General features: G+C 32.8%; 2 protein-coding genes across 2 annotated transcripts; one reads left to right on the top strand and one right to left on the bottom strand.

Annotated features, from left to right (window-relative positions):
* Window positions 1-788: 788 nt before the first annotated feature.
* Window positions 789-2,232, bottom strand: LOC124933968 (presenilin-like protein At1g08700). Its single transcript, XM_047474422.1, has one exon. The coding sequence runs from the start codon at window positions 2,191-2,193 to the stop codon at window positions 979-981; it is 1,215 nt and encodes a 404-aa protein (XP_047330378.1). The 5' UTR covers window positions 2,194-2,232; the 3' UTR covers window positions 789-978.
* Window positions 2,233-6,496: 4,264 nt separating this feature from the next.
* LOC124933969 (nascent polypeptide-associated complex subunit alpha-like protein 1) lies at window positions 6,497-8,011 on the top strand. The gene is made up of 4 exons (XM_047474423.1): window positions 6,497-6,628; window positions 7,093-7,177; window positions 7,243-7,370; window positions 7,452-8,011. Exons 1-4 carry the CDS (start codon window positions 6,569-6,571, stop codon window positions 7,785-7,787), a joined length of 609 nt encoding a protein of 202 aa, XP_047330379.1. The 5' UTR covers window positions 6,497-6,568; the 3' UTR covers window positions 7,788-8,011.
* The last annotated feature ends 18,180 nt before the right edge of the window (window positions 8,012-26,191 follow it).

Raw genomic sequence — 26,191 nt, forward strand, 5'->3', positions numbered from 1 at the left:
GCTCACTCCTTAGACAACCTCATGATTTCAATGTTGTGTTTTATGAGGCAACACATCACTTAATTTGCATTAGTAGATACTTTACTTAAGTTTATTTAATTAAATTTATTTAATTAAATTCATTTAATTATTTAAAATCACTTCATTTCATCCCCAATCAAATACTTTTATTTTTGCTAACATTGTCAAACTATTTTTTATAGATCAAGAATAAGTGATTTACACAAAGAAACTAATTTATGGAATGAATCCTGATTCAATCACACCTGAAAACTGGGAAAATCGGGTCTAATAACAAAGTGAATGGACTGGTCCAACAAAATCAACAGAACAAAAATGTGGAAGAACAAAAGAAAAAATGGCATAGCTTCATAGGAGAGTTTTGATGGAGCTCTGTGGAGGAACCCAAACAAGTTGAAGCAGTCACTTCATATGACAAAGTTATGATCCTTAAGCAAAACAAGATGTGCTTCCATTGAATCAGCAAACCAATGGGGAATAGAAATGATTGATGGAGGCAATTCCTGCATTTTGGATGAGACTACCATCACAGAAGATGGAAAATTTCCATCTTTATAGTATTCAAAAAATGGCTAACTGGCTAGAATGAATTTAGTTTGAAATGTTAATGATACCAGGCTCTTGGTTAGAAAATAGTAGATCATTTTTAATGATATCAAGATCATCCAAATGTCAATGCAAAGGAAGATGATGAAGTCTGGAAACAAAGAAAAGTATGTGTTAAATAGGAAAAAAAAACATATTCCCAACCATGTGAAGCCTAAAAGGTCAATCAAAGGATTCAAATGCACCATAATCATATAATATAACATTTCTACATCTGCACACAAATAAGGTATGAAACATCTGCACTACCACTGCCTGCAAATTAGAATATTAATAATAGTATTCAACAGTCCCAAGAACCTGTAGAGTGTCTTTCTCAAATGCCTCTTGCTGATTCTGGTTCAAATTGGTCTAGAACATTAACAAATTTGTAGAAGTTCCAACCACAAAAGGCTCCATAAGCAACCTAGTCAAGAAATAAAACATGATTCCCAATGTTATGGAAATAGGAAGAGCAGGCAAGGCCTGTCGATAAACAGCCAATAAAATGAGAGTGCAGCCGAGCCCACAAATGATAGCGAGATAACAAGCGTATACTGTCATCAAGTCATACATAGCAGCTCTCCCCACAAGAACACTGTAGAAAATGAAGTCACCAAGACCTAGCTTTATGCCTCTGGTGGATATTGTTAAAGAAGAACTATCTCCATCTTCTTCATCATCATCATCATCATTGCCCATGTTCAACATTTCCACTAGTGGCGATCTTTCTTCATCCACAACAGCAATTACAGGTTGTCTTTCATGAATTTCTTCTCTAACAACCAATTCAATCTCATTGTTTGACCTAGATGGTTCTTGAATCTCAGAATCAGAAACCCCAGCAACCAAAAGTCCAAGTCCTGATCCAGATCTCCCTTGATTTCTAGACACTGTAGGTCGGGCCTCGTAAACAAGTGCTGGAAGCTCCTCATCCCTGTTGGATGCCATTTCCACCAAGAGCTTGAGAGGTCCTCCAGGAGCTAAAACAGCTACAAGATCATACAAAGCTAAAGCAACTAGCAAAAACCAAGTAGTCCATTCAGGTAAGTTAGTGAACCAAGCGGCCACAATTATCCCCAAAGCAACCATATATGTCTGCCTTAAGATAATCGGTATTCCAGTAGAGAAAACAGAAAGCACACCCACGACAGTGAAGTTGGATAGCAGTATAAAACAAGTAATAGAGTCAATTGGGATGGAGAAATGCTGTATTATTGAAAGAAATATCGAACCCCCCATTGTTCCTAGCACGAAGAAGGCAGAGAAGCGCATGTAATTCTTGAGGAAATTTGTGAAATTGTAGTAATAGAGGCAGACGAGGAGAAAAGTGACAACGGCGATGAGGATGACAAAGACGAGAGCGTTGAGAAGCGAGCCTTCGAACTTCTGGGCGGTTGAATCCGTGGGGTTTTCAAGGTATACGAGATTGGCAGCCGTGCGGATCGGTTGGGGAGAGGGTTCGCCGGAGAGGGAAGATGAAGTGAGAGAATAGACCAAGAGAACGACGAGGAGCATGCAGATCGAGACTGGGGAAATAACGTCGATGATCTCGACTCCGATCGTCTCCAGAATGCTGCCTTCCATTTTCTCACAAATCCAATTCGTCAAACTTCTTCATTGGTCATTGGTCATTGGTCGCACTTTCTTAAATACATCATTTTATTTCTTACCACCAAAATAAACATAATTTAATTAATTGGACACCGGATTATTCCGCTTTAATCGCTTTATTTAATCGCTTTAGCATAAATCTAAGATTTACAACTCTTTTTCAAGGTTTTTATCAAATTTTCATTTTAATACATTGTTATATTTAGAATTTATTGACGAAAATTCCTAACATAGTTTCATTTTATATCTATGTGTATAATATTGGAAGAGGAAAATTCCTAACATCGTTTCATTTTATATCTATGTGTATAATATTTGAGAAGCAGATCGAGTTAAATTAATTTTTTAAATAAATTTAAATTTGATTTTATTACGTCGGTTATACTTAGGTCGACCATAGTAGACTTGTACATGTTTGAATATTCGGTCATATAACCAATAATTGACATATTTTAAATTAATTTTAAAATAGATAATTAAAATAAATTAGTAAAAAATATTAATATAATAATTTCAAACATAAATTTTATTAAACAAACGTAAAATTCTAGTCAATATATTTACAAAATTTATTCGTCAATCATAATATTATTTAATATTATTACGAGTATGGAATAATAGATATAATTATTTAAAAAGATTGTATATTTGGTTTACTTTGGTTATATTCAATACCTATATCCGACCTTATAACCGGCGAATCATATATTTTCAGTTCGGACCTTATAACCGGCAAATCATATATTTTCAGTTCGGACCTTATAACCGGCAAATCATATATTTTCAGTTCGGACAGGTCAATATAACGGGGTTGTGTGATATATAAATGTTAACCCAAATATGGTTTATCCATGTCATTATTTTTTTTTCTAAAATATTGAATTTTTTAAACCAAACATATTTTTTTTCTTTTCTTTCCTTTTACCCTAAACCCTAAACTCTTTCCACTTTCTTTTGTGTTCTTCTTTCTTCAACAAAGCAAATATGAGAATAGAAAATATAAAATGATTGGAAAATTGACAAAATCTTGTAGATGTCAACTACAATTGCTCTTTGATTTTTGTTTTCGCTGTTAATCATTTTTTTGTTTTAAATTTGATTCCTTGAAATATGGTTTACTTTGAAAATTATCATCTACATAGATTCTCGTAAGCAGAGTTTAAATCTACGTGCCCACTTCGAAAATAGAAAAAAAATTACGATAATCTGACATAATCATTTATTTTTTTTTTAATTATTTTTAATTTAATACATTATTTACTTCTCTAAAAAATTTAAAACAAAAATTTTAATTTATAATTCTTTTTATCCATAATTTTTCATTTATTTTTGTATACCCACTTCAACTCTAATTTCTGAATATTGAAATTTTACTTTATTTGTTTGTTTGATTATTAGCAAATTCGGTACATGTTACTCCAAAATAGTTATATCGGTTAACATTTACGTCTCCAGCAAGAGAAGACTCGTCTAGCAAAGTAGTCCTCTAGAAATTTTTATTAGAGTTGTGTTTAGTAATTTTGTAATTATCATTCAAATTTGAATTGGAGGGTTAAATTCTAATTCTTAAATTTTTTAGACACTTTAATATTAAGAATTATAATTAAAATTAAAATTTTAATAAAATTCAATTTAGTGTAATTTTATATTTTTTAATTCCACTTTTTTAAGGTTAGAATTATAATCTAACTTTTTATTTTATTTTTTTTAAAATAAGATAACTTATTATTTTATCATTTAAAACACGATTAAAGTTTTTAATCGGTATTTTTTTTTTTTGAATTTAGGATGTCTTTCTTTTTTTAAATTTAGTAAGTTAACATGTTGAACCGAATTTCGTTTTTGAATTTAAGAAGTTAAAATGTCGAACCGATATTATTTTTTTAATAAATGAAGTTAATATGTAGAACCGATATTTTATTTATTTAAAATAAAAAAAATAATAAAAAATCTTCTAACTATTGAACTATCCTTAATGGTTGTGTCAAACTAATATTTTAATAAACTAAATAATATATATTAAAATTATTTTTATTATATTATTTTTTACAAATATAGAAATTGTGATTAAATTACAATTTTATAATTTTTCAAACATAGAAATTAAATTATAATTTTCATTTTTTCATCCAAATGTGCCTTTAAATAAAATAATATAAAATAAAATAGATGCACTAAATTTGTCTTGATTGACATAGAATCTATATATGTGTTTTCTAAATGAGTTATAGGTAAGATTTTCACTCTATCATTTTCTCTCTTACAGAAATGCCTTTTTTTTCCTCTCTTTGAATGAAAATGACACTTCATTTCATTTGCTTTGTTTGACGGAAATATTTTTCACTTTCCGGTGGTGTTTGGCCGAAGTGAACACCTCAAGTCGCCTGGCACCTTTGAACAAAATAATTAGATACATATGTACAGAATTCACATCCCATTAAACAAACAGGTTACGGGCGAGAGACGGATACATAAATTTGAAATAGGGTGGACTTAAAAAAAAAAATTATGGATAAAAATATTTAGAACAATATAAATCTCTATCTTTTCTTGAAAATTAGAAAAATAATTAGTAAATTATATTAAAAAATTAAGAAATTAATGGATCATATCAACTCCCTAATATTTAATTTCTATTTCGGCATAAGGTAAATCGCCTCTTTATTGTGCCTTGAGAGAACGGATGGAGTTTTGACTTTTCAAAGTTTTGTTTATGTAAATGTAAAATTGTGAACTGTCCTTGAAGTCAAGAAGAAGATGAATAGGGAATTGGCTGCATTTCGACAGAAACGGTAGTCTAGTGACTAAGAAGGTGGAATTTGTTATATATATTTTATTTTATTTTATTTTGAATTAAAGAGTACCCCCTTCACCTGTGAGCCGAGAGAAGCGGAGAAATGTGAGATTACTTACAAATTCACTTTCAACGACACAATAAAAAAAGTAAAGGATACCCACTGATCGGATCATAGGTGAAATTCAATCCCTTCGCTTCGCGTAAGGCGCGTAATTCAGGCTCTCAATCATTATTACTCTCAATTTCATTTAAAACGCACGCTTTTAAATTGAATCGAACATGTGACCCCTTATTCTACATCGTGAGACTTGCGTAATTCAGGCACTCAATCATTATTACTCTCAATTTCATTTAAAACACACGCTTTCAAATTGTATGAACATGTGACCCCTTATTCTCTTAAGTTGATTCTTATTATTGAACTACATTGGTAAGTTTATAATAATAAATATTAGTTGTTATTATAATTATTTTAATTTGTTTTAATAAATTTATAATTAATCCAATCCATTTGAATCTTCAATTAGTCAAAATCCTAAATAATTTTGATAAATAAACCAATTAAATTGAATCACTAATAAAGATGATAACATTTAAGATGGACAAGGAAACTTTATTTTACTTCCTATTAAAATTTATGATATAGAGAAAATTAATATAATATAATTTCATTTAAATTAAAATATTTTTAATTTTAAATATATTTAAATTATTTCTATTTATTTTTTAAAATTGTAACTATTGTTGTAAGGCCCAATTACTATTTAATAAAATATATATTTAAAATTGTTATTATATTAATGGTTTTGTACTTTATTTTTTATTTTTATTAGATTTATTTATGTTTTTAAATTTTTTTATATTTAATTATTTTTTAATTTTTTATAATGAGTTGAACTTTGTTAAAACATAATAGTTTAAATTTATTAAATATACAATTTTCTTATATATATAAGATATGAATTGTCAAATTGATTCAGTCAGTTGGATGTAGGATGTTGATTGATTATGATGATGTAATAAAAAAATATATTTAAATTTAATTCATGATAATTCATACTTTAATACTCATCTAATATATTTTATTTATTTTCATATTATTTAAATAATTTTTTATTTATCAAAATTACCTTATTTGTTTGAGTTTAAATTATATTTATAAAAAAAAAACATACCTTCATTATAAATTTTAATATGTCTATTCTAAAATTTTGAGTTTGAATTTTAATAGAAAAGAAAAAAATTATATAAATTGTCATTTAAATGAGATAATTAAAAATAATTTTATTTACTATTTACATTAAACCCAAACCAAAATTTAGAAATAAAATAAAATAAAATAATTTTCAAATAGGTCCATGTGGTTGGGTCAAACAACATACGGGCTATAAAACTGGTTAGGGTAAGAGGATCCGAACCCGTTTACTCTAAAGTGGTTTCTCTATAAATATCTATGTATATTAGGGTTTTCTCATATCTTGTATTATTTCATCCTTTCTCCTTCCCAGCGCCGAGCAAAAACCCTCGCTTTCATTCATACTCTCACTCATCATGACTGCTCAGACACAGGAAGAGCTTCTCGCCGAGCATCTCGAGCAACAGAAGATCGAGGTACAAGCGTTGTCTATCTCTTTACTTATACTGAATGAATTGCTTCTTGTCTAATCGTTAATTTCCCTTTATATACTGAGATTTGATGTTTTACGGGATCTACAGCTCTGTCTTAAATGAACATGTAACAAAAATTCCCTGATTTGAACTGGGAATGTCTCATTTGAGTTTGTTTCGGCTTGTTCTTTCTGTTCATGCTTTATCGAATCACTGTCATAGGGAGTCTTTCCTTATTTCTCATATTTTGCTGATGTAGATCTGCTGTTATTGGTTGTTTTGCATGATTATTAAGGAAGATAATGTGGTTACTAAGATCTGATGATGTTTTAATTGTCTTATGGTAATCCTTTGTTAAAAAACGCATCTAACACATGTTCAGTCTGTCTAGATAATCCTAATTGACACATATCTAGTTGAGACAATCATTTGATTGGAAGCTAACTTTAGGTTTCTATAATATGCAGTCTGACAAACCTGTTATTGAAGATGAAGATGACGAAGATGATGATGATGATGAAGACGATGACAAAGATGAAGATGATGTTGAAGGTATTTTTCACATATTGGTGGTTTTTAGATTATGGGTTTTGATTGATTTATTTTTCAACTAACAGGTCAAGTAGATGCATCTGGAAGACTTAAACAGAGCAGAAGTCAGAAAAAGAGCAGGAAGGCAATGTTGAAGCTTGGAATGAAGGCCATCCCTGGAGTCAGCAGAGTCACTGTGAAAAAGAGCAAGAATGTATGCTAGTGCTACCTTCCTTTCCTTAATAACAATAATATGATTCGAGTTTCTATTTGCTAATTATATGATGTTTTTCAGATCTTATTTGTCATATCGAAACCAGATGTGTTCAAGAGTCCTACCTCAGACACATATGTTGTTATTGGGGAGGCTAAGATAGAGGATTTAAGCTCTCAATTGCAAAGTCAAGCTGCAGAGCAGTTTAGAGCTCCAAATTTGAATAATGTTATATCAAAACCAGAGACTTCAGCTGTAGTACAGGATGATGATGTTGATGTGGATGAGACTGGCGTGGAGCCGAAGGATATTGAGTTGGTTATGACTCAGGCTGGTGTTTCGAGGGCTAAGGCTGTTAAGTCACTTAAGGCAGCTGATGGGGATATTGTCTCTGCCATTATGGAACTCACCAACTAGGAGTCAGCTTTTGGGGTTTGTTTGTTACTTTTCGTTATCTTTTATTATTGATGGGTTAAGATTTTTATTATGGATTGATTTTGGATGAATTTTTGGTACCCTTTTTTTTGTATTTTCAGTTGCTGAGTTTAGTTGGCCAGTTAGAAGGGTCAGTGTAAACTTCTTTTAAGGGAGACTTACTGGTTCATCTAATTAATATTATCTATCAAATTGAGTGTCTTAAGGATTAGAAATAAGTTTAGGGTTGGAGATTATTATGCATATTAATGATGATTGCATTGTTCATTTACACCCTTAAAAATGAAAACTTTATTGATAATTGGTGAAGTTTTTTAGGCATGTCTAATTGGAAGCATTACAATCTTGTAACCATTTTGAAAACACTTTTAATTTTTGTATATATGTTTTTCAATGTTTTTTTTCTTTCAAATTCAGATATAATGATCAAGTGTTAACAAATGGCTTCTATAATATTTCTTACCAAATGACTTGTGATTGTGTAGTGGATTGCATTTTGATGATGGTTGTTTTTATTATTTAAAATTTCAAGCCTATTAGACTAATCAATTACTTTGATTTTGAACTGTTATAATACCAATGTGAGTTCTTATATTCTTTGTGCATTGATTGTGTGAATTATTTATATATGAACTATTTGTGCAAAATATTTTGAAGTGTAGAGTATTATTATGTATGCTTACCAAAATTCAAAGATCTACACCTCAAATATTTACATTTTAATAAATGCTATAAATTGTTTATAAATTTATATGAGCATAAACATGGGCAAGGGGGCAAATTTCCTTCATAATTTGTGTCTGTCTTCTTGACAGTGTAAGCTACGTAGAGGCTTGCAACCAATATTGCATCCTAGTTCCTTACTCTATAAGGTTTTTGATCTTCTACTTTCTTGAATATCGAATTCCTCCTATCCTTTATGGTTAGCAACAAGGGCCGGCCAATAATCAGACATAGTAGAAAATCGAAAACAGAGTGATTGAAAACAACCTATGTCTCCCTCTTGCAATCGGAGCAATAAGCGTCCCCCGGAGAAATATGAAGATCAGACGGGGTGGTTGTTGCTTATTTCGAAACGTTTAACATGATCTATCCCCAAATTCCTTATATCTTGCTGATCTTTCAAGAATGACTTGTGGTAGCCTATATAGTAAACCTCTAGAAATCTTCTATATACTAGCGGCTTGATGATTCGAGTTTCTTTATTTGATTTTCTCAAACATCAAGAACTAATGATCCTTGCTTCTTCCTTTATTTGTCCAACTGGTTGGACCATTTCTTGGCAACAAACGACAATTCCTTATGGTTCAAGTTGATTTCTTCATTATGTTATAGCTTCTCTTCTACTCCCTCTTCATCTGATTTATTTGTAATACAAATTTTGTATAACTAAAGTACCTCACACCCGTTTCTCTTATTTTCTTCAATCCCAAGATCTCCTTATTTTGATTCTCATCCTAAGGATAATGTTGATGGATGCATTACCATAACTCCTCAACAACAATGACACGATCTGCAAGGTTTCTCCTGCTACGATTACTCTTGTACACCTTTTAAACCTTAACAGCTGCAGCTTCTAACTCAGTCACGGGCCTAGGCAAAAAGTATGTCTTGTTCGGGTAGTGACATAAAGGAAGCATCATCCACATTATTTTTGGAAGGAACAACGTTAGAATGATCTTGTCTCTTGGTCTATTACTAGACTCTTGAAAGAAAAACTTTCTTCGAGTATCAAAGTTACAGGTTTTTTGCATTCACTTATGTTAATCGAATTCTTGCGTCTTCCCTTCAAAAGCTAATTTGATTGAGGAATATTATCGGAGTCTAGAACTGTTTTTTCAATTTTATCAGCTCTCAATGTTATCTGTTCTTTAGGATTTGTCAAATTGCAAAAACAATCGGTAAAAATTTCTCCCCAAGCTTCTGCTAAAGAGATAGACCCATAAAGAATCCAACCTACATATATTGATCAAGAACTTAGATTTATCTTATTTAGACATAACTTCGAACACCTTGCATGTATAGTAATTATTTTATTTACCTGACTGAGATTGTTTAAGGAGAACCACTCAACGTATATCTCACTTATGATAAGTGTTAGTTAACAAAAATACGTGTGATTCTTAGTTCTCACCTTGACCTCATTTTATAATGGGTTTTCAAAAATTAATCTGTTTTTTTATTGTTACTGGACATTATGATTAACCATTCTTCAAACTAAGTTAAGTATGCTGAATTTTGTTAAGCTATCTTGGTATAGATCTGGTAAATTTTTGTGTTGATATGGACTAATCTATGTTTATGACTCTTAATGTATATTTTACACTTTAAGTGAAGATTTAGAGATGTAAATGAATATATGCTGGAATTGAGAAAGTGAATGTAATATATTGAGCAATAAATTATTTATTTCTTGATGTTATATGCAATACCAACCATCAAATTTCTCTTGTGGAGAGAACAATATTGGTGACATACTGAAAAGATAATAATCCGGGGAAAGAGATTTTGGTCCTGTCTTAATTGACCGGCATGAGTAATAAACATAAATGATAATTTTTATCGTGTAAAATTTGTAATTTTTTTAAATTTGTAGGAATTATTTGGACAGAATTCTCAAGTATGTCAGTTTTTCATTGTTATAGTCTAGAAATTTGTTAAAGAGCTAAAGTAATTATACCTGATTTGTTAAGACGTATGAAAGAAAAAATGTGGAGATTAAGAAACTAGATATTGCACTTGAAAAAGTTAAATCAAGACAATAAAAGTGAAAAGTGACGTGTGATCTAATATATGAACTATTTGTTAGTTTGAACATTGGTTCTGGAATAAGAAGAATCTGAAAAATAACATTTTAGGTTGGAATAGAATAAATTATCGCTTTTTTACGTCACTTTTGGAGTTCAAGTTACAGTCATGAAAGACTGTAATCTATGAAATATATAGAAATATTCCCAAATCATTGAATTAACAATGAACCCTAAAGTTTAGACATAAATATGAGATAGTGAGTCTATTATTAACAATTTTTTGCTTTCTAATATCTTAAAACTATCATGGTACTAGAGTTGTTATGCTTATAATCCTCCGTGGAATGCTTCACTTAAATTTTTTTGCATTCCAATTCCCATATATTATGTTTGTCTTCCTTCCGGTAGTAACAAAAATTAGTCACTAAACAAATATAGGAGAATCAATCGAAGGCCTCTTACAAGTTAAATGGTAGAAATTATATGACATGGCCTAATACGTTTTAAATTTACATATATGGGAAGCGAAAGGCGAAATTGATCACTAAAATTCCTCATAGTTTAAACGTTACAGATTCTATAAAATATTGAACTGAGATAATCATCAAGTTATGTCATGACTACTTAATTCGATACTCCAAAAATATGAAAAAACTATTTAAATCACTTAATAGTAAAGGGACATAGATAAATCTCGATATTATGTCGATAATATTTCTAAACTATTTCAAGCTAAATTGATAATATACAAACTCGAGTAGATGATTCAATGGACATATTACATATATATGAGTGATTTAGTAGACTTGATAAATATTGACAACTAATTGACTCTTTCGAAGAGAACTAGTAACATTGTACAAATGATGTTGAACTTTATAAATCTAATACCGAGAGAGAAGGATAATCTAAAAGAACCTTTTCGGTTTGAAACTATATTTGAACTAGTTAAATGTTAGATAATGGCGATGAAACCCACACAAAATTTGAATGAAGTGTTCTTTGTCGTTCGACAAGAAGAGCTTCGTCTTCAAGTAAATCCCAAATCGCCGGTCATTTCTCCAATCGCAAAAGGGAGTTATTGTCTCCTTTGCTTCGCCATGCAAAGTCGAAACTCTAGATATGATGAAAAGCTTAATCGACCTAGGTGTGACTACTTCCATAAAACTGGTCACAATAAGGATCAATGTTGGATCCTACATGGAAAACTCACTGATTCAAAGAATCACTTAGAACATTGTTTTGATTCGAGTTCATCGCAACGTTCGTCAAGAGCTCTTGGGGGATAGTCTATCTCTTCATATTTTTCTCAAAGAACAGCTACATGAAATTAGACGCCTCTTCGAGTCTTTGTGTTTTTCTGTAATGATTGGTTCATCTAGTCACTCAACTAGGACAACTAGTTAAAGGTTGTTTGTTTCTAAAAAAATACACACAACAGTTCACAGCTTGAATAGTTAGTAGTAGTTCAGTTCTGTTTGGTATGAGTGCAGAACATGCTCATTTAAAAAAAATGGTAATGGTATGTTTGACAGTAACAAAAAAAGAAAGTATGTCATTTGAATTAAATAAAAATTATGGACATTGTAATTGATTGAGATGTTTCTAATCTTATGACTATTGACAACTCAATTTTATTTTATTTTACACAATGTCAAGATATTTTCAGAATTAAAAATGCTAAATTAAAATATTTAAGTTTAGTTAAGTTTATATTAATCCCAAATTATTTTTAAGACTATTATATATGTATTAGAATTCGTTTGCAACTTATTATCTATAAGATATAAGAAGACTAACTATGAACTTATTGTGCATTGCTAATTGAATGTTTCAGGATACAGATTCGACAAGAACGATTGACAATGTTAAGTTATGTTCAAAATTCTAAATTCTACTTGGAAATATGTTTTACGTCTCTAGTTTTCTCTCTACTACTTTTAATATCATTTTTTTTTTATCAAAATATTAAAATTATGTCATGACATTATAGATTAGGTCACCTTGACTTTATGTATCTTGTAAAACTCTTTCCCAAATTATTCCTAATTAATGTAAAATTTAGTTCATTTCAATGTGAAGTGTGTGAATTTGTTAAACATTGTCATGTTCATTTTCTTCAATTATCATACATTGCATCTAAACCATTTTCATTGTTTCATATTGATATTTGGGTCTTTTAAGAATAAAAACTTTAACCGATAAACGTTAATTTGTTTCATTTGTGGATAATCACACTCGCTTGACTTGGTTATTTTAATGAAAAAGAATATGGAGTCAACGTATTTTTGAACAATTCCACAAAATAATTCAAACACAATTCCAATACGGAATATTCGTCATAAAAACGGATAATTCCAAAGGGTTCTTCAATCACACTCTTGGTCAATTTCTTTCTATAAAAACGGATAATTCCAAAGGGTTCTTCAATCACACTCTTGGTCAATTTCTTTCTATTAATGCATTGTTCATCGTAGTTCATGTGTTGACACACCTCAACAAAATGAGATTGTTGAACGCAAAAACCGACATTTACTCGAGGTTACTCGCTCTCTTTTATTCTCATCTAGTGTGCCTAAATATTTTTAGGGGTTGTCGTTTTTATGATGATTTATCTTATCAATTGAATGTTTTAAATAAATATTCAAATTTTAAACCCCAATCCAATATCTTCTATCATATTTTTCATACACTAAAGTCATTTGTTCTACTATTCCTCCTAAAATATTTGAGTGTTCCTCCTAAAATATTTGAGTGTTCCTCCTTTATTGACATCCATCACGATAGAAGCAAATTTGATCCCAAATCCAAAAAAATATATTCATCAGTTACGCACCTTTCCAAAAGGGATATCATTGTTATTCTCCTGCCACTAATAAAGTATACACACAATAAATGTTATTTCTTTAATAATCAACCTTATTTTTTGGCTTCCGATTTTAAGGAAGAATCTAGATGAATATCAATATTTTTTACAATCTTCCATTCCTATTATAGAACCATTTGATATTTCGCTATCTTCCACTACTACCATTTCTACTTCTTGCACCTCCACCTCCACTCTTAAATCAATGTCACCTGTAACCGATGGAACACTTAGGTATTGCCATTTACTTGATCCTAGTTATGTGGATGATGATATTCTTAACTTACTTATTACTTAGAGAAGATGACATAGATCTTGTACTAAATATCCAATTGGTAGTTTTGTATTTTATGAAAGGTTTTCACCTCAATACCGATCTCTTATTGCCACTAATAATAATGTATAGGGTCTAACAATGTTAATGAAGTTTTTCAATATCCTCGTTTGAAAGAGAATGTGTTAAATGAGTTACGAGTTTTTTAGAATTATGGTACTTGGTCTATTTGTGACTTGTCTTCAAATAAGAAGTCCATTGGGTGTAAATGGATTTTTAAAGTAACACATGAAGGAATTGTGTCCTTTAATTTAATGTGCAATGACTAAACTTGGATAGAACAAATTAACAGATATAATTTAATCCGATTATTTTAGGAGTCGTAGTGCTTTGCTAGAAGCCAACTACGATTAATGGGGTTAAACCTATAACTATTATAATCGGGTCCTATGAGGTCACACACTTAGAGTTGACCGACTAGATAAACGAGAAAGATGGTTAATTATTAATACATATTAGATATTATTAATAATAAGAAATATTATTTATTTGTGAAATAAAATAATATATAATTAATGCATATTAGATATTATTAATAATAAGAAATATTATTTATTTGTGAAATAAAATAATATATAATTAATGGTTAATTATGGAGTTAAAATTATGAAATAAAATAATATATAATTAATGGTTAATTATGGAATTTTATTTAATACAAAAGGATTCACTTATTTGCAAAAAAAAAGGAAAGTGAATAGAGAGAGAATTGTTCCTCTTTTAAAAACGACTTTTGCTATATTACGGTGAGAACTCCAAGAGGAAGAAATCATCTTTTAATCTAGCAATTGGATTGCTTCCCTTTGTCTTTTTCGTCCTAGCAGTCGAAAGTAAAGAGATCTAGTCGGGCTCGTGTGGACCAAGTAGAGGAGCAACACGTGGGGCTCTCGACTATTCATTACTACCAGATCTGATCCGATTCACGCATCAAAGGTATATTTCCATAAACTATATATCATGATTCTATCAATTATGCATGATCATGTGATTAGATGTTTAGATTAGATCTATAAATTATTCCGCTGGGAACATCTAATTAACCAACAGTGGTATTAGAGCGCAAGATTGCATATATTGAAAGGATCAATAAATTAACTATTAATTTTGATGCGGATCTATATCGATGATATAATTTTACATAGATTAAGATGTAGAACTATCTTTAAGAAAATAAAAGAAATATTTATTTTAATTAGATTATATAAATATTTGGATCAAATAAATATGATATATTTGTTTTCTAAAAGTTAGGAAATCCCACTTATTAAAGATTAATATGATAGATTTGCCAGATGGGATAAAACCCATAGGAAGCAAATGGATTTTCAAACTAAAAAATGACAAGGATGGAAATGCATCTGTTTACAAGGCAAGACTAGTTGCCAAATGTTTTAGACAAATTCATGGTATAGACTATGACGAGACATTTTCACCAGTTGTCATGATTAGATCCATTAGGATAATCCTAGCTATTTCTGCATATTATGACTATGAGATATGGCAAATGGATGTCAAAACCGCTTTTCTAAATGGTTTTTTGGAAGAGGATGTGTACATGACACAACCTGAAGGTTTTGAAGATCCAAATCATGCTGGGAAGGTATGCAAGCTTAAGAAGTCCATTTATGGACTTAAGCAAACATCCAGGAGTTGGAACTTTCGATTTGATGAAAAGATCAAAGAATTTGAATTCATTAGATGCGAAGAGGATCCTTGTGTTTACAAGAAGTTTAGTGGGAGTAAGGCAGCCTTCTTAGTCTTGTATGTGGATGACATACTACTTATTGGGAATGACATTCCGATGCTAGAGTCTGTAAAAGAATGGCTGAAGAAATGTTTCTCAATGAAAGACTTAGGAAAGGCCGAGTACATACTTGGAATTAAGATCTATAGAGATAGATCTAAGAGGCTTATTGGATTAAGTCAAGGAACTTATATTGATAAGATTCTTAATAGATTCAAAATGCAAGATTCCAAGAAGGGATTTTTACCCATTCAACAAGGTGTATATCTCAGCAAGACACAGTGTCCTAAAACACCTGCTGAGCTTGAGAAGATGAACAAGATCCCATATGCTTCTGCTATAGGATCTATCATGTATGCCATGGTATGTACACGTCCAGATGTTGCATATTCTTTGAGCATGTGTAGCAGATATCAATCAATACCTGGAGAAGCACACTAGAGTGCAGCTAAGAATATCCTGAAGTACTTAAGAAGAACAAAGGATGATTTCTTAGTATATGGGGGAGATGAAAAATTGATCGTACAAGGCTATACTGATGCAAGCTTTCAGACTGACCGAGATGACTTTGAGTCTCAATCGGGTTATGTCTTTATCCTTAACGGAGGAGCTGTGAGCTGGAAGAGCTCCAAGCAAGGTACTATAGCAGATTCTACAACAGAGGCTGAGTACATTGCTGCTAGTGAAGTAGCAAAGGAGGTCGTTTGGATGAGGAAGTTCCTAGATGAACTCAGTGTTGTTCCTAGCATTTCAATGCCTATCGATATCTATTGTGACAACAATGGTGCCATAGCTCAGGCAAAGGAACTGAGTTCGAGCTCCAAATCCAGACACGTTATGAGAAAGTATCACCTTATTCGACACATCATCACTATGGGTGATATTAGGATGTGTAAGGTGCATACTGATGACAACATTGCAGATCCATTAACCAAACCTATGCCTAGACTCAAGCATGAGAGTCACACTAGGGCTAAGGGTCTCAAGCACATTGGAGAATGGCTTTGAGTTTGCTTTTGTATTACATTATGTATTTATGAGTGTTAGACACCAGTTTTATGTTTAACTTGATGATTTTATGATATATGATATTTCATCCTTATTTACATTGTTTTTATCGATATTGAATAATATGTCTAAATAATTCATTATTAACAAATGGGATTACCTTAAGTGTTCTGGTGAATGAAACCCCATTAAGTGAAATGAAGTTTTGAATTATTAAAAGTCTATAGTTTTGAATTATTAAAAGTTTATAGTTTGAAATCATCAAATGGACATAGATGATTTTATAAGTTACTATATTATAAGCTGACTGATAGCGTCAGGTTTCATGGGCTATAAGGACATGGAGATGTCTAGTCAATTACATATATGTGTATGGATGATACATGTAAGACTGACCCACCTTAAGACTCTCCAAAAGAGATTGTAGAGTTTTAAGTTAAACCATGTTTAGTAGATTCCTCAGACATGAGTATGTTGTGGCCTCACTTGATGATTGATATTTCTTTGACACTGTTAAACGCTTTCCGTAAAAGGGAGTTATAAAGGCAGTAGTTGGGATTGCTAAAAATTGAGTGGGAGCCATAGTCATACAAGAATGGAGAAGTCCTCCTACTTCATGTATACTGTGATACATTGAACAGGAATGGTGTCTCGGCCACTTGAAGAACGAGAACTGAAAATGCATGGCCATGCTCGGATGGATTAATATGAATCATCCGTTTAATTGACAGTTCAAACTCAGAGTTCAAGAAACATATTTGATAGAAAGGTATGAATGTTACCATATCATCAAATAAGACATTAAGAGACAAAGGTATCTTATATTGCACACTTGTTTAAGGACAAGTGGGAGATTGAAGGAATTGTGTCCTTTAATTTAATGTGCAATGACTAAACTTGAATAGGACAAATTAACAGATATAATTTAATCCGATTATTTTAGGAGTCGTAGTGCTTTGCTAGAAGCCAACTACGATTAATGTGGTTAAACCTATAACTATTATAATCGGATCCTATGAGGTCACACACTTAGAGTTGACCGACTAGATAAACGAGAAAGATGGTTAATTATTAATACATATTAGATATTATTAATAATAAGAAATATTATTTATTTGTGAAATAAAATAATATATAATTAATACATATTAGATATTATTAATAATAAAAAATATTATTTATTTGTGAAATAAAATAATATATAATTAATGGTTAATTATGGAGTTAAGATTGTGAAATAAAATAATATATAATTAATGGTTAATTATGGAATTTTATTTAATACAAAACGATTCACTTATTTGCAAAAAAAAGGAAAGTGAATAGAGAGAGAATTGTTACTCTTTTAAAAACGGCTTTTGCTATATTACGGTGAGAACTCAAAGAGGAAGAAATCATCTATTAATCTAGCAATTGGATTGCTTCCCCTTTGTCTTTTTCGTCCTAGCAGTCGAAAGTAAAGAGATCTAGTCGGGCTCGTGTGGACCAAGTAGAGGAGCAACACGTGGGGCTCTCGACTATTTATTACTACCAGATCTGATCTAGTTCACGCATCAAAGGTATATTTATATAAACTATATATAATGATTTTATCAATTATACATGATCATATGATTAGATGTTTAGATTAGATCTATAAATTATTCCGCTGCGAACATCTAATTAACCAACAACACATAATGTTGATGGGACCATTGAACGTTTCAAAGCATGTATGATTGTAAAAGGGCTCTTTCAATCATATGATTTTGACTATCAGAATCCTATTTACATTGACAGCAAGTAAAGATTGGTCGTTGTATCAACTTGATGTTAATAATGTTTTTCTAAACGGAGATTTAAAAGAGAAAGTATACATGAAAATTCCACAAGATTAGAAATCTTAGTCACTCGAAAACAAGATTTGTATACAAGAACAGAGCTATAATTTAAAATCTACTCGGGCAAAAAACTTTTCACAAAAACCAATAATAAAGGGCCACCCAGGGCTTAGTGTTAGGGACTTAAAGAGTTAGATGATATTTTTTAATTAATCTTTAATAAATTATATGGTTCTAGTGGTCCCCCGGGCTACAATCCATGTACTATTAAACGTGGCTTCGCCCTTGTTTGTAGACTCCACAAATTATTTTATGAGCTCAAAACAATCCCCACGACCTTGGTTTGACAAATTTATCAAATTAGTCATGAATTCTTAATATTCTCAAAATCAAGACGATCCTACTATGTTCATCAAAACTTCAAGCGAAAAGAAAATATCAATTCTTATGATATATGTGTTAGTATTATTGTCTTGAAATAACAGAATATATATATAAAATGGTGTTAGAAATAAATAAAAATAAAATAAGATATACAAAGAACGAAACCACCGATTGAGATGTTGATTCGAGACATGTGCTTGGCACATTTCCCTTAAAACAGTTCCACCGTCTCCCGTTTGTGCTGGAGCTTATCGTAAATGACTGTCTCTCAGGGTACAACAAATCTAGTAGTGATTCAGCATTAGAATCACTACACAACGAACTTGACCAACGTACCTAAACTATCATCGGGATCAAAGCAGAATTGTGTGAAACCACAATTAAAATGATCAATGAAAGGTTTTTCTGAAAAACTAAGAAGTAGCTAGCTTCTTGTGATGTTGAAAATAAAAACTAATAAAGTTCATTGAGGGTGATTTAAGGATAAAAAGCTATGTAATTCTGCAATTGTTATTGTCTCTTCGACAACGTTGGATCAATTGAGATATTATATAAGATAAATTAGCCAATCAACATAATGACTAATTTCTTTAACGTGTGAATAAAATCATTTAATGCAATCAATTGCATTTACATCAGTTGTATTTGAAAGGTTTCAACCTATGCATTTATCATTACATTTAAATGAAAATTTCTCATTTACATATTGATATTAATACCCCATTTAACTGACTCATTCAATTAATATTTAATCCAAAAATATTAATTTGTTTTGATGCAATAAAATGCATTTTGCAAATAAATTTGGATTAATGGAAAAATTATACATTTTGTTATTTTTCCATTGTGGACAAATCCACTAACTCGATTTTATTCTTAGGACTCACCCATTTAATTTTATTTTTGAATTCTCATTTCCATTCATATAATGGAAACCATCTACATAGTCTAAATTCCAACAATCCCCCACATGAATGGAAATTGAAAGATTAACCCGGTGAAAGGTTCAACAGTTGAATTCTACATAGGATAGGTAGGTGTAACCCTTTGAACCTTCCCTTGTGAAAGCATATAACTTTACTAGCTGATTAGTAGACTCGATGTCCTTGAACTATTCTGCCTTTTGTGTAAACGGTTACACACTTTCACATAGAATTCTCCCTGATACATGTCAAGCTCTCATGGTTGTATTCGTTTTGGCCATGGAACACGCGCCTGGTTCTGTGAGAGGGTCTAGAATTGAGCCGTGCAATTCCTTCGAAGCGGCCCCACTTTTCCCTCACATAGGTGATCTCTTTTTTCACAAAGAATCATTAAAAGCAATATGCTTATCCTTGTCAAAATATATATTGTTTCGTTATAGGATTAATCCTCATAATAACTTTCCAAGTTAGTACAATTAGGTTGTCCCATTGAACCTAGTTCTTGGGATCTCCAGTCTGCATAGGTTGGGTTTTCCTTCATACCAACTTATAGTAAGCTAACGTCTCAAAAGACTTCAAACTAACTCTCAATTAAATAATTTAATTAGTGGATCCACAATGTTATCTTTGACTTACATAGTCAAATTTGATAACTCCATTAGAGAGTATAGTCTAATGACATCATGTCTAAGACGTGTATGTCTAGACTTGTCATTGACTTTAAGTTTGTCCAATTTCAAATTACTATCACAATAATTAGAAATTTCCGTTGGTACAATCTTAGATTACCTTGGAATATCTTCTAATAAGAAGCATAATAACTCGTACATGCTTACCATTTAAACATTTTTTTTATGAAAATATTGTTTACTTGGCTAACTAGTAGACAAAATGTCTTTGAACTATTCTGCCTTCGTGTAAACATTTATATATTTTGCATAAAAATATTTTATTTTTCGACATAAGTCAAAATTATAGATTATAACGTTTAATCTATCCATCATAATTTTTTAGAAGATTTCCATACGTAGATTGCACTTATAAGTGTAAACATATTCACTTTTAGACGTAAAGTCATTCATTTAATAATATCAATATATCATTTGATAACAATATGATATTTCGTGTAGTGCAATTCACATCCTTAATGGATTTAATCATTTTTATCGTAACTTTCAACGAAAAATATCTTACAAAAGACACGTAATGAAACACTTTTAATTGTCTTCTTGATATATATAATTGACATATCCACTTTTTAATAAAAGTATGATCAAATATTTTATATCATTATTAAAAAATTTATTATAAGTCATATCAAGACTTTATAAATTTTCTTTTTCATTTATTTTATAAATTCTTTTGAAAATATTGGTTCTTCAAAATTTATGAAAATAATGTCAAAATATGACACATTTCTTGATTTTAAAATCTTCAAATCTAAAATATTGATTTGAACACCAACTCAGTAAATATAAACAAGACATTTTCTTGTTATTTTATTTCTTTTTGTAAAGTTGTGTAACTTTATTTTTTATAGAGAACATATTTCTCTAACAACAAATTATTTTTACATAATATACACAATTATTTTTGTGTTATTATCAATAAAAATATTTGCCCCCACATTCGTGTTGGTACCATTTTTTTTATTTAAAATCACACATTTATGATTTAAATCAATGATTTTCTAATCAAGAAATTATCACACAATTCTTTTAAAATTTTCTTTTGTTATACTTATCATACAATATGAATAAGATAACTATATTATAAATATTTAATTGAATATAACATAATTTCTATAAAAGTGATTAGAATGTTTATTCATATATAAACCATTCTTCACATAATCTCTACATAAGAATTTATAATATTTAGTCAATTAAAATATTTATTTCATCACATTATTTCTATAAAAGAAATTAGAATATTCTTATTAATTACATGCAGGTATATATTATAATTAATAATATATGTGTAAATAAATATCTCTCTCTCTTTATTTAGTAAATCATCCTACCATATTCTTATTAATTACATGCAGGTATATATTATAATTAATTATTTTAAAACTGAAACCAAGCTAACATATTAGTTACTTTCTTATTTTCATTCATTATTATTAATAATTTTAATAACCAAACAAATCTTTAAATAAAATTAGAACAAATTAAATTATTGTGTTCTAATTTATTTTCTATATAACATTTTGTTAGGATCTAGGTCGCGGCTGGAGGACCGGGGTTGAGCCGGTTTGCGCGTCTTACTCAAAGGGTGGTGATTAATCCTATTAGAGATTAACACCGGGGTTTCAATACTACACAAACTGTCACAAACCCTTGAACTAGGTTCAAGCGCGGAAGAAGTTTGTTTCAGGTTGAAGCAGCACACTTGTATGATAGACAAAACCGATTTTGGATGATATAGGTTTGAAAATTGATGGGTCGGTTTTTGTAACCCGGTGATTCGGTTTGGATAGAGTCAAGTAGGTTAGAGCGGTGTAGGTAAGCTAGTACAGATCGGTTAGAAAATAGAACCGGCAGAAAGTAAATAACAAGACAGGTTTTATGGATGTTCGGAGATAAAGCTCCTACGTCACCCCTTCCTCTCGAAACCGCGAGAAGGATATTCACTAAGGAATACAAATACAATCCGATCGAGGCTTATTTACTGCTCGATAACACCCTTACAATTTACACCGAAATTGTAAAATACACACTTCAACTTTAGCACTTAGGCTTTCTCTAGAGATAGAGCACACTCTTATAACTTGTAGATTAAATGCTCACTGTGTTCTTCGAATCTCACTTGTCTCACGTTGTGTCCCACGTTTACTCTTCTTCAGCTGCTCCTTTTATAGGTAAAATATGCCAACGGTCATATTTCACTTCCTTGAATCTGATTGGCTGAGCAGAGATTCAGTGATTCAGACCTGACGGTCAATTGTTCAGACTTGACGGTCAATTTCACAGACTTGGCAGTCTGTTCTTCCGGTGTATGACAAACCTGCTAGGTTTGTCTTATACTCAATGTGGCAACTGTTGGTTAGACAGTTGTTTGTACTTGGAAGATTGCCTTTCTGATTTATCCTGAAGTGGAAAGATCCTGTAGGACTGTCTTCTACAGCCTGTAGGCTTTCCTCAGACTTGTATGAATATGGAAGTGTTCAGTCTGTTCCTTTGGTATCATTCTCAACAGATACCCGAAGTATCTTCTTGCGCTGGTCGGTCATTTGACTTAACCGGATGACTTCCGGTGTGATTGGTTTAACCGGACAGCTTCCGGTTATTCCTTTGCCTTGTGGCTGATCGGCTGTCTAATATTTCCGGTTTTTAGTTCTGGCCGATCCTTTCTTTGTGCGGTCATGTTCCGAATGTCCTAGTTGGTTTAATAACTTGACTGGTTAGTCTTCTTAGCCGGTTTATTTGTTTGACCGGTCCGGTTCCTTGTTCCTGCATGAAAGGTTTATGTTAAGTTCTGTGAACCGGTCTAATTTTATCTAACAATTTCTCCCTTTTTGATTATTTTATTTAAAATTATCAAAACCATGTAAGTTTACAAACGTAGGCCGGTTCTTTATTTTACCGGATTTTTGAAACTAACTTGGGAGAGTTTTTCGAGAAATTTGGAAAAATTTTGAGAAAAATTTTGAGAAAAATTTTGCAAAATCTTATTTGGAAAATCTTATCTTTTATCTTATCAATTTCTCCATTTTTGATTATTTTATTTAAAATTATCAAAACCATGCAGAGATGCAAGTATAGGCCGATTTCAAAAATAGCTTTATATATATAGGAATAACCGAGAAAGGGAAAATATTATATAAACACTGAAATAAACATAGTTAAGGAAAAGGGAGCCCCTATTTTGAGTCGGAAAACGTGAAGCCGTTCATCATATTCTTGGACCGTTTTTCCTTGGCCGGTTGATTCGGTCTTGAAGATGAGCCTTCAGCTTGCGGTTGACCAACCGTGCTGATTGGAACCGCTTGTAGAACTCGCTGTCTTGTAGAGCGCTCTGCCAGATGCTCTTCATCTTCATCCTCGAATTGTGGTGGGTCTGGTGGAGTATCCACATTTGTTTCGGTGATCCTCTCCAGCAGCCCGGCTACCTGAGCCTTCTTTGATATTTTCCGTTTTCGTTTTGCCGGAACCGAAGAAGAGGAAGCTGCCTTTTTCTTCTTGTTAGCGGTTGCAAATGCATCAAGTCTTTGTCTTTCAGTATTTAACCGCTCTGCATCCTCCGCAGCTTGAGCGGCTATGGACTTTGCAAGTCCCGGATACTTAGCCACTGTGAGTCGTTCGCGCTCGGCTATTTCCTCTTCAGATAGTCGCGGTGGCTCCTTTTCTCTCCGCGTTTCTTCATCCAACGCATCTTGGACTTCCTTAGCCGCTCGGGCGTTGGCCTCCTCAACCGCTGTATCCGCATTCAACTTGGCCTTGATTAATTCATCTACTTGTGCGGTGAGCGCCTTGAGGTCGGCTTCGAGCTCGTCGTTGCGGTCTTCAAGACTCGCATTCTTCTTTTCTAGTTCTGAGACCCTGTCAAGTGTTGAGCCGACTAGGTCCTCAGTGACCTCTGTTAAGCGTTGCTCGGTTTGCTTTTCAAGCCGATCTAAGTCATCCACTATCCCAGAGGTCTTTTCTTCCAAGGCCTTGGTTTGTTGAAGATGTTCGTTGCGCATAATAGTGTCATCCCGGTAGTCGGCTTCGATTTTTAAGATCCGGTCATCTGCCTTTACCTGATCATCCCTCGTCTTTTCGGCGAACCGGAGTGCCAGGCACACGGTTTTCTTGATTTTCTCCTGTAGCGGTTGAAACGTGGAGTCGGCAAACTCTTGAATAAGGGTCTTGACCCTTTCTTCTGTGACGCCCGGTTCGGAAATCCCAGGTTGAGTAGTTTCAACTTGCTCGGTGAAAGGAGTCCCCGCCCTTTCTTCGGTTTCGTGTATGGCCGGATCCGCCAGAGGAGGTGTTGCACCATGATTCTGACCGTCATCGGTCTCAGGAACTGGCGAGTGCGGTTTTTCTCGCTGTCTGAACACCGCCTCAAGCCGATCAAATTCTTTAGCGAATACTCCTTTCGCTATCTCAAGCTTTTCTAACACCAAGAGCTGTAAGTTAGCCGTCGGTGTTCCCTCAACGTACCTTTCTTTCAGCTTTCGGATACGCATCGATAGCTTTTGTAGCCGAGCCCATGGTCTCACAATGGCGCATCTGTCCATGGCTTGGCTAGGAGTTTCGGCGTCTGTGAGGCTCATGACGGTTTCCTCTATCTCCTTTAGCCTTCTGAAACATTGCTCGTCGGTTAGGCCTGGTAACATATGTTTGAAAAGTTTGTCGTATCGATACTCGTGCCATTCCCGGTATAGTGCGGCAACCGCTTGAACTCGCAATTCGACCTCCTCCAAGATTCGGCCCGCTATAATTTCGGCCTTCATCTGGTCGTTATCAGGGGAAGCCTCCTCCTCTTCCTCACGGTCGTCTACACCGGCTTCGGCGTTCTCGAGACTTGCGCCCGCACCGGTATTGTTAGGACTTGTACCCGAATGTTCTTCTTCATTCGGTCCTTTTTCATCGGTTTTCTGTGAATCAGTTTGATCAGACGTGGAAGCCGATTCTTCCTCATCTCTTGTTTGCGAGGGCGGTTCCGTGAATACTATCTTCTCCTTGCCCTTGCTTCCGGACTTTTCTTTTACCGGGGCCGGTTTCTTGGTGGCAGGTTTCTTCTTTCGGCCACCTGTGGAACCGGGGGCCGACTGCTTCCTCTCTAGAAAATGTTTGGATCTTATTAACCTTCTTGATGGGATAATGACACCAGGACTGGTGTTGATGTTATGGTGGAGCAAGATTTTTCCAAGAGGGATGGCGTATCCCCATGACCGTGCGGAGTCCGGATTCACCATGTCTTTCAAGTTGTGGAATATTTCCTTCGCCCAGTTGACTGTCGTACCTTCTATCAAACCGACTAGCATCTCGATCTTGGCCTTGGTGAGGCTGTTGTAATTTCCACCTCTCGCCTGAACCGACTTTGTGAAGATGTCACAAAGCGGTATGTATTCTGGTCGTAGAGTCGCTTTCTTACCGGATACTTTCACCGGTTCCTTGGTTGCTGAGAGAATCTGGCAGGCTGCCTCGAACGTTGTTGGTTCTAAATCCAACAAGGCATCTCGGCCGTCTGTTGGAAGGCGTAGGCTCTCCGCAACCGATTCTTCGGTTATCTCGAATTCAGTACCGCTAACAGTCGCGGTGATCTTGTCGCCAGATAGAGTTGCGGTGTTGAAGAATTCTTCAACCGCTTCTCTGTATAGAATAAAGGGACCGCCGAGAAAATACTCAAGTCCGGCTTCGGTTACCCGTTTAATAACTTCCTTTGCTGCAGGCGTGCCCTTTTGTCGGATTTCCTCGAAATCTACCTGAATCATGTGTTTGAACAAAGCCGAATTGCGACCCATCTTAGATGATTGAGAGAGTTTGAAAAACACGAGAGTAAATAACCACTGAGAGAATTTGAGAGCTTAGAGAGAGAAAGCTGTTTCGCGTGAGAGTGAAATG

The sequence above is a fragment of the Impatiens glandulifera genome, chromosome 4 (assembly GCF_907164915.1).
Source record: "Impatiens glandulifera chromosome 4, dImpGla2.1, whole genome shotgun sequence".
Taxonomy (NCBI): domain Eukaryota; kingdom Viridiplantae; phylum Streptophyta; class Magnoliopsida; order Ericales; family Balsaminaceae; genus Impatiens; species Impatiens glandulifera.